The 10,000-nt window shown below is 58.3% G+C and overlaps 1 protein-coding gene across 1 annotated transcript; it reads right to left on the reverse strand.

Moving 5' to 3' along the window:
- Positions 1-3,786: 3,786 nt before the first annotated feature.
- LOC118520893 (keratin, type I cytoskeletal 15) lies at positions 3,787-8,154 on the reverse strand. Its single transcript, XM_036069119.2, has 8 exons — positions 7,490-8,154; positions 6,528-6,610; positions 6,246-6,402; positions 5,632-5,793; positions 5,420-5,545; positions 5,000-5,220; positions 4,665-4,690; positions 3,787-4,154 (listed from the first exon to the last, which is right to left on the reverse strand). Exons 1-8 carry the CDS (start codon positions 8,015-8,017, stop codon positions 4,063-4,065), a joined length of 1,395 nt encoding a protein of 464 aa, XP_035925012.1. The 5' UTR covers positions 8,018-8,154; the 3' UTR covers positions 3,787-4,062.
- Positions 8,155-10,000: the final 1,846 nt, after the last annotated feature.

Consider the following 10,000-nt stretch of genomic DNA (forward strand, 5'->3'; position numbering starts at 1 on the left):
ACATGTGGCGAAAATGAGACCCAGAATGCCAAGGCCCAAGGCAGTGGGAAGCAAAGAGAAATGCATGGTTTCCCCGCTCTACCACCAACTCACTGTAGGCCTTACGTTGAGTGACTTCTGAGTTTCCTTCAGCAATGCCTTTCTGAGGCTCTGATTCTCAAGGATTTGTCCAGAGTTGCCAGATTGTTTGCCTGCACAGCTGAGGCGTAAATCCTGTCCCCCAGCTCTGAATTCAGGGATCCTCGCTTGGCTCTTGGATCAGGCTCCTCGCTCCTTCTCTCTTTCCCTGGACCACATGGGGGCTGGAGCCCAGGACAGCTGACCCATCTCCCAAAGGGTTTTGAGGCTCCCCCACAGGGAAGGAGCCTCTCATGAAAAGCAGACCTTCCCCAGACAGTGCACCTGGGCTGTCTGGTCAGCCCCCCTCACCCGCAGAGACCCCTGCTTCACATAAGCAGTAGTCAGGAGCCTTCTCCTGCCCAGTGTCAATGCCCCGAGTCCTTACATGGCTATAGTCTCCAGCTTTCTAAAATCCTTTATACCGCCCGGGCTTCACAGAAACCCAGGGAGGTCGGCAAAGGCTTTGAATTAGGTGGAGCTGAGTTTCAACCCTATATCTGCCATCGACTGACTCTGTGACCCCGGGAAAGTTACTCAGCATTTCAGTGGTTTGGTGGCCACAACTGAAAACCAGGCATTAGATGAGTTAGCATGTGAGAAGCGCCTGATATGCGGGAAAACTTGGCAAGCAGGAGGTTGCTAGGCCCTCCCTTTTACAAATGAGGAAATTCAAGCTCATCCTTGGGTCTGACCTGTCCTGGGCCTCCATTCTGTGCCAGTTTGCTGTGCTTCCATCTCTGGTCCCTGCAGCCAGCATGGTACCCACAAGGACCAGACAAGTGACAGTTGGTGGCATTCCTATCTTATTTCCCCAACTCAGCTTTACATTCCCTGACGAAAAGGCCTTTGAGTACCCCCAAGTACTACTCCTGGCACAGGGAAGCTGTCAAATGCCTGAGAAGCAGTTTCAGGGATACTCTGTCTGCTGGCTTTAGGCGAGAGGGGATGACGACCAGGAGTAGTATCCAATGGGGTCATCCCAGCTGCAAATCTCACGGGAAAAGCTGCCAGCTCCAGATTTCCCCCTCTGCTGCCTGCTGCCCACCAAGGGACAGGTGACCACCAGGCGCACACTCACCCAAGGTACTAGTGAATGTCCGGAGCCATGTCTAAGGCGGGGAAAAGCAAAGGAGAAGCAAAGTCATGCATTAATTCAACGAATATTTATGTAGCTCCCACTCTGAGGGCTCAGCAGTTCAAGGAGGAGACACAGCCCCTGGTGTCACCGATCTCATAGGCCAGGTTCCCCTCGGAAGTCCCAGGATACAGATGAACTCATAGAGAACCTTGAGTCTGGTCCAGCCAGGTTCCCCAGTTTAAAGGTGAGAACACTGAGACCCAGAGAGGTACAGGGTCCAGCCAAAGTCCTCAGGGAGATGGGTAGGCATGCCCCGTGCCTGCTCTGGGAAGCCCAGCCTCACCCGAGACTAGCCCAAATCCCTAATCCCTGGTCCCAAAGCTAGCCTGTCTCTAAAGGATAAGGGAGGCCTGCTGCCCGCCTCCCAGATTGGTTGGAAACCAAGCCCAGCCTCAGCCCAGGGGCAGGCAGAAGGTGGGCCATCTCTGCCCAAAGACTATTTAAAGGGCTCAGCCGGGAACAAGTGATCCCTGGGTGTGAGCTTCTCACTCCAGGGTCAGGCAGGAAACAGGATTTGGCAAGTCCAAGGACCTCTCTCAGACCCCAGAATCCCAGGAGAGCAGGAATGGGCTCGTTCGCTCTCCAGCCCAGGGTCTGGCCCTGAGAGAAGGCCCACTGGATGAGGAGGGGGCCCCACCTTACTTCTCTGCACCTTTGCAGACGTTATTGTGGCGAACTGTGGGCTGAGAAAACCCTTTGTGGGTTGCTCTGAAGACCTGAGACTCCTCGACAGAGACCCGGAGGCCAGTGAAGCAAGAGTGGCAGTCAGGCCGTTGGGCCGGGGAGACTCAGGAAGGGGCCTGGCTGTTCTCAGGATGTCCCTGTGCCCTGGGCTTCAGCATGAGCTCAAGCCCTGGTATGAGCGACTATGGTTAGACGTGAGGATACTCCTGCTGACAGTAATGGCTGGATGCCATTTGAACAGGTTTCCCACAGAGGTTAAGAAAGGGGTTTCAGATTAACACACCCTCTTCAGAAAGGTGTTGCCGGTTTCCATCACCCTCGAGACATCAAGGGAAAAGCAAGGGTCTGAAACCAGAGAGACCAGTCCCGGGCCCACCTCACTGCTTCCCGGCTGGCGACTCCATTCAAGTTACTGAACTTCCCTGAGCCTCAGTTTCCTCTCTGAAAACTGATGCTGTAGGCTGATCCCACCTTTACAAAGCCTCTGGGAGAATAAATGAGAGCCCATCCACTGAATGCCCTGCCCAGAGCCCTGCGAAGTATGGACACTTAATAAATTCTGTTTCATTCCTCCAGCCCCAGAGAAGTCTGGCTTCAAAGTGTGTACTCAGGAGACACATTCTAGATTAAATCTCCCTCAGAAAAAACAGGTGCCACCCTCGGTCCAACCAGGATTGCTGGGCAAGGAGCTTCATCCAGCAAGACTCACGGAGGTGCCTCAAGGGGGCTTGATTCTCCCCCCGCAAATGATCTGATTCTCAGGAGAACAGAGGCACCTCCAACCTCCTCTTCCCAGCAGGACTAAGAAACCGGTTTTCCCTCTCCCCCAGTCCTCACCAGAGCCCAGCCCAGCCACAGCGCCCAGAGTTCTCTGCTTCCTCATTCCTTGCCCTCTGTCTGGGGTTATGAATCCCAGAAGAACCAGCCTCAGAGCAGAGGCAACAAATTAAGTGTGTGTGGATATTGCTGCCCTAATGAGCCCAAGGGCAGAGATGCTGGGGACAGAGGAGCAGGAGCAGGGTTTGGAGTGAGGAGGGCAACAGGGGTTGATGTTTCTTTGGATTTAAGCTTACAGAAATCAGGGAGGGCTTCCTGGAGTTGGTGTCTTTCCCTCTGAGCACTTTAATTGCCTTATGGAAAGGAGATGGTGGCTTCAGGGGGTAAGGGGGTGGATAAGGTCCCTCTTTGCAGGAGGCAGAGATGTTACCTGGCTCAGCCACTCTGGAGGTCAGGTGTGCCGGACTGGAAAAAAGGGGAAGTTCTAGGGACACATATGGGAGGACCAGAAATAAGGAGGAAGGTCCTGGCAATGAGCTGTGAAGGGCCAGGGCCTGGGCTCCCAGAACAAGCACTGGACTTTGAATCATGCAGATGTGGGGCCCAGTCCCAGCCCTGTTGTTCATTATCCATCCCTGGCAAGTCATTCACCTCCCTGACTTCATCTCTCAGATGGGAATCATAAATCCTGACCGCCCACTGTCACATTAAACAAGACCCATGGGTGGGATTGCCTAGCATAGTGCCAAGCCACACAAGGGTGAACCAATAATATCTATACAGTCAATTGTTGGGTAAATAACTGTTCAATGCGACAAGTACTGTGCTGGGTGCACCAGAATGCTCTGAGGAAGATCCCCATCTCCTGCTTCCATGATCACTGAATGGAATAAGCCAGAACAGCAAGTTACCTGAGCAGCTTGAGTTGGTCCTCAGTGCCCTGGGCACCCCAAAGAATGAATTATGACCATGCAGAGAAAAGGGCCAAAGTAAGAAGAGATGCCAACCTGTGGGTCCTAGGCCTACAGAGGCCCCCAACAAGAAAAACTGGACATACTACCAAGAGATATTTGCAAAAGGAAAAGCAATTCTTTATTGCACAGACAGACATGGTACAAACGAGCTTGTTACACGATCCAGCAGCTTCTTGCCCGTCCCTGCTCAAAAGCGGATGGGGAGAGCTGGAGGGGAGCACGAAGGGGAGCATGCCAAGCACCCAACAAGGAGATCTGGATCCTCTGAAAGCAGGGACTGGGGTTTGCTCTTCTGGCCCCTCTGGCCAGTCCTCCACCCAGCCTGGGGAGAGAGGAGGAGACGAGGGACGTCTCTCCTGCACCGGGCACTCAGACCTCCCTCTTGCGAGAAGAAACCACCTTCCCCTCCACTGTCTCCCCGACGTTGATTCGAACTTTGCCACCACTGCCTCCCAGGGAAGCTGTAGAAAGAAGGAGCAGACTTTAGAGTGGGGGGCCCTCGCTGTTCTCCCTCCCAAGGCAGCCAGGACCTTGGCTGAGCTCGGGGAGAACTGGACAGCACCCCTGAGAATGGCCACTGGCCAGGAGGTCTGGTGCTGTATCACTCATCATAGAGCTGGGCGGTGGTAGCAACAGTTACGCCCCGCAGTGAGCAAGAAAGTCAGGGATTTAACGGCAGGCGAACGGGAAGTGATCAGGGGCTTCTTACCATTAAGTGCAGGAAGGTGGGGCCTGGGGTAAGCTATTCCCCGGACAAAGCCTGCTCAACCTGGAAGGTTCTCAATAAATCTTCAGCCCCCACTCTACTGGGGCTGATAGAGGGTCCCTGGGAAAGAGGTATTGCCTAGAATGGGTGTGTCCCCTCCCTACTGGCTTGTTTGGCATCTTTCTCCTTCCAGCCCATTCCGGGGGAATGGTGGCTTCAACAGCTCCCCTTGCCACCCCACGAAGGAAGAGTGAAGCCTTCTTACCTTCTCTGGTGCCAATGCCAGTCATCCTAAAAGAGAGGGGAAGCAGATATAAGAGAAGGGCGTGAGCCCAGATCTCCTTAAGGGAGGCCCTGGTGGCTGGCTAAGCAATCCTCTCCAGAGCCCACCACCACCAGCCACACAACTGATTTCTCTAGAGGCTGGGACATCCTGAGAGCCTGTCCAGACCTGCCACCCCTAAGCAGATAGATTCTGATACACAGTAACACCCCATCTGCTTCCTTTATGCTGTCCCACTGCTGTCCGGGTAAGATGACTCTCCACCCCAACCCCAACCGGCCCCTCCCTCATTCCTCCCCCTGCACCCTCGCCCCTGCCTGGCGTCCTGGCCCTCCAGCAGGCTGCGGTAGGTGGCGATCTCCTGCTCCAGCCGCGTCTTGATGTCCAGCAGAGTCTTGTACTCCTGGTTCTGACACTCCATCTCACTACGGAGCTCGCTCAGCTGAGCCTCCAGGCCGCTGATGAGCCCCTGGATCTCCTGCAGCTGCATGGCGTAGCGGCACTCAGTCTCCGCCAGTGAACCCTCCAGCCCTGCTTTCTGGAAGGGCAACAGATCAAGAGATACCCTGTCAGGCCAGGAAGGAAGCTGTCGCGGGCATGCGGACCGACGTTGAATGGAGGGCAGAGAACCCTTCGGACGGGGCTTGGGAACCCAAGACTTAACCAGCCCTGGTTGGTGGGAAAGGCCGGGCCACGCTGGGGTGGGCTGGGGTGGGCTGGGGGGCAGGTGGCCCTACCATGCTGAGCTGGGACTGCAGCTCGATCTCCAGCCCCTGCATCGTGCGCCTCAGGTCTGTGATCTCCGTCTTGCTGGTCTGGATCATCTCTGTGTTGGAGGCCACCTCCTTGTTCAGCTCCTCTGTCTGTAGGTCACACACAAGGCAAGTGAGGCCCACAGGCGTCCTGGGAGACCTGGGGAGCTGGGGCGGGGCTGCGAGGTCAGGCCCACCTTGCTGAAGAACCAGGCCTCGGCGTCCCGCCGGTTCTTCTCCGCCATGACCTCGTACTGCTCCCTCATCTCGGCCAGCACGCGGGTCAGGTCCACGCCAGGTGCCGCGTCCATCTCCACGTTGACCTGGCCTGCCAGCTGGCTGCCATACTCCTTCATCTCCTGCCGGGTGGGCAGGCCCATTTAGGGACAGAGGGCAGAAGAGAGAGCTGAGAGCCTGGGCTCCCACAGGCCCATCCTGGCTTCACGTTCCTGCGCACCCACCCCAGCCTCTGTTCCCCACTGAACGTGAAGAGGTTCGATCACATGGCCCCTTGGCTCTGAGGGCCTCTCTTCCTTGCCAGGTGCTAAGGAGGACCTCAAGACAGCAGGGCCTTGTCTGAGCTCGTGCAACAAATCAGGACGGCAGGTCACACTGACCACCTGGCCTGGCTATGGATCTGAGAAGGAAAGGAGTCTGGGTCCCCAAAGGATAGTACCCCTTGCTCTCCATGGGGACCCCTGTTTTGGTGGAGGGGAGCATATCTGAACCACTAAGCCCTTCAGCCAACTAGGAGGAGGTGCCAGTGACCCTATTCTGCCTCCCGCCACCAGCAGCCCCTGCCGGCCCTCACCTCCTCGTGGTTCTTCTTCAGGTAGGCCAGCTCCTCCTTCAGGCTCTCGATCTGCATCTCCAGGTCGGTCTTGGCCAGGGTCAGCTCGTCCAGCACCCGGCGCAGGCCGTTGATGTCGGCCACCACGCTCTGGCGCAGGGCCAGCTCGTTCTCATACCTGGGAAGAGAGAGGGAGCCCAGAGTAAGGACGGGCAAGAGGTCTGGGCCGTTGGAGCTGGAGGAGGGAGAGAAGGCCGAGAAAAGGTGGGGAATCCAGAAGGGGAGAGGGAGGCAGGAGCGCACTTGAGTCTGAAGTCGTTCGCCGCCAGCTGGGCGTTGTCAATCTCCAGGATGATACGGGAGTTGTCGATGGTGGCCGCCAGGATCTGCAGGAGTCAGGGAGTCAGCACCCAGAGCAGTGTTCCGTCCTCCCTGCTGCTCTCCCCACCCTGTGCCCCAGGTCAGACCCCTGGCTGACACCAGCAACAGAAGCCTGTAGGCTCCCCAGGGCAGAGTTCAGCCCCCCCTCAAGTGCCCCCACGCCACCCTTCCTGGCTCCAGGGCGTGAAAGACCAAGGCGCCCGGAGTGCCTGGACTCCCCTGTGGGAATTGCCAGGAGGGGTTGGGGTGGGGTTCGGTGAACTCTGACAACAGCCCTCCCGGGGATAGTCCACCAGCCTGCCCTGGTCACTGGCCTCCAGCACACCTGGACACAGCCATGGACCCACAGAACATCCCACAGCCAGGGGAACCTGGAGGGCAGGTCAGGAAGGCACGCTACGGCTGAGGAAACCGGTCCAGGTAAGTTGAGAGGGTAAGCGGCTGGCAGAGCACATCATGAGTTCGAGGTGTCCTGAGTCCCAATACTGCTTTTGGCACCAAAGATACCCTCAAAGGGTGAGGCAGGTGGTCCTGGCACTCAGGGCTCCTGAGGTGACACTTACCGTTCTTGCAAAAGAAGCAAAGGGGCACCTGATGCAGAGCCCTGCAGGGCGTGTGTCGCTGCCCCCGCCTCGGAACCCCCGCCTCCCCCCCCCCCCCCCCCGGCCCCGTCCTGACCAGAATCTCAGGATCCTCCCACACTGCCAGGTTGAGCGGATGTGTGCTGGCACCACACCTGGAAAGCATTCCCTGCTCTCCGAGCCATACACCGGCAGTCGCGGCCCGGGCAGGAGAGGGTCTCCTTGCGGCAGCTAGAGCACTGATGTCACAGACGTGTGCGGGACCAGCCGCCGGCTCCGTCTCTCTGACACCCGAGGACTCACCTTGTCCCGCAGCTCCTCGATGGTCTTGAAGTAGGGGCTGTAGTCCTTGGTCTCACTGGGCTGCTGCCTCTGGTACCAGTCGCGGATCTTCACCTCCAGGTCGCCGTTGGCCTCCTCCAGGGCGCGCACCTTGTCCAGGTAGGAGGCCAGGCGGTCGTTGAGGTTCTGCATGGTGAACTTCTCGTTGCCGGAGAGGAGGCTGCCATCGCCACCGCCGGAGTCACCAAAGCCACCGCCGAAACCCCCACCAAAGCCACCTCCAAGGCCACCTCCAAAGCCACCTCCAAAGCCCCCGCCACCGAAACCACTACCAGCCCCTCCACCGAAGCCGCAGCTCATGCCGCCCCCATAGCCCCCTCCTGACCCGGAGGACGCGAACCTAGCAGAAGAAGCCAAACTACTGCGGCTTCCACCGCCCCCATAGAGACTCCCCCCACCAAAGCCGCCTCCCCCAACCCGGAGGGAACCCCCCCGGGTAGAGCCACCCCCAAAGGTGGAGGAAGACGTCTGCAGAAACGTGGTGCTCATGGCCGGGCAGCGGGTGAGTCCTCCGCAAGCACAGAGGCTGGTGGCAGCGCAGGCTGGGCTGAGCGCAGAGCACGGCCTGTCGTCCCCCAGCCTGGGGCTCCTTATATAGCCCTCCGAGGGTGTTGTGGGACCGCGTCTCCTCCCCCAACGGGAAGCCAGCTCTGGTGTTCAAACGCAGCTGCCTGCACACCTCTGCTCAGCTGGTGGGGAGTTTCTCTTTTCTTTCTTTTTTTTTTTCAATGCAACAAAACAGATGATTCAGAATGAATGGTGTTTTGCCCCAGGGCCATGGTTTTAACACTTCCAATGCAGGCTCATCTCTGGCTCTGGGAGAACACCAAGAGTAGCGGGGAGCAAACCCCAATCACTCCGCAGCTCCCAGGCCTCCGCCCGCAGGGTGGGAGCAGCTCGAGACAGAGCTGCCCTCGCTGGACTTCTCTGCGGCCACCGGCCCAGGGCCCTCACCCCAAAGCAGCCTGCTCCCCACTCTCAGTTTGAGAGTCCACTCCCCATCACTGCTCTGTGTTGTCCCACTCACAGAGCCCACGTGCGAGCCTGCAGGACCCGGGGAGAGCCATGGCTCGGCAGGGGGGAGGGGAGGGGGCGGAGGCACAGGGAGGCATGCATGGCCCATGGGGGACAGGCTGAAGACAGGAGAGGGGGGTCACGAGTCAAGTTCCAGCTAAGGTGATCAGAGAAGCCTACGTCTGTCTCTTCCCTGACGCGGCAGAACCTTCCTCCTCCTCCATGCCTCCCCCTCCCCCCCCAGCTGTCCCCTCCCCCCAGCTCCCTCCCAGCCCCCAGCCCCATTGCACTGGCACTCTCACAAAGGCCAGGAGGCTCGGGGCTGACAAGGGGCTGATTGATAATCCTGCCACCTGCCAACTGCACATGTCACTGGACCTTTGCTTGCTCCTGGGACACGTCGGGGCAAACCTCTGCAGATAAGAACGGAGCACAGTCCAGAAAGCCCCTGCCTTCTCCAGAGAGAGGGCATGTCCCTGCAGAGCAGAGCCAGAGTAACTCGATTTGTCCTGTCAAGCGCTTTGGGGCCGGGGAGGGACCCAACCCAGAGGGCTCTATGTGCCTGAGTGTCAGGAAGGAGGATTCAGGGAGGCCTGGCAGGCAGACGGGAAGACACCTCTTCTCGAGCAGGATGCTGAGGCCAGAGAGCGGAGCTGAACACTCAGGAGAGCCCTTCTCTCGGCCGCCAACCCAGGGGCCGGCTTCTGGGGATACGTAATACATGCAAGACAGTGCCACTTGGAGACACAGACTGGCCCTCCGGCCCCAGCTCCAGGGTTTCGGGAGAGCTGGGGGGTTGGGAAGGGAAGCAAGGCCAATCTGGAGAGTCAGAAGGATATCTAGTCCAGGGCTGAAGCACAGTGAGGTGGATGGAGCTCCGGAGTCCCTCAGGCTCGGGTTCAAATCCTGGCTCCATCAATTACTACCTATGAAACCCTGGACGTGTTCCCGTGGTGAGGGGCACTTTCAGCTTCCACCTGAGGCCCGAGAGCCCCCAGCCTGCTTCCTCCTGCCTCCCCATCTTCTAAGGAAGCAGACAGTGGGGCTCAGTACCTGAGGTTCCCATCCGAGCCAGGGTGGTGCGAGAAGGATCAAAGGCCTAGGTGGATGGGGGTGGATGAGCCGGGCCTCTGAGTGCTGGGCGCAGACAGTGCGGGATCGTCTCGTGGGTAGGAGGGTATTGTCTTTTCTTCCGAAAGAAAAATAATCAAACTCAGATCAGCCACAGCTCATTAAAGCCTCTGCAGACATCACGGCCCCAGCAATTAACAGGGGAACAATCGCACGCCATCACCCCAGGCTGAGGGAGGCCTGGGCCCCAGCCAGCCCCTCTTCTGCACCCTGACTCCCCTCCAGCGCTCCTCGAGAGGTGGCTTTCATACGCTATCAGGCTCATGCAGGCGCAGCAGCTGCCCCAGTCACAAATCCCTGCTTTCAGTGCAAACAGCTCCTGTGAGC

Source organism: Halichoerus grypus, chromosome 2 (assembly GCF_964656455.1).
Source record: "Halichoerus grypus chromosome 2, mHalGry1.hap1.1, whole genome shotgun sequence".
NCBI lineage: Eukaryota > Metazoa > Chordata > Mammalia > Carnivora > Phocidae > Halichoerus > Halichoerus grypus.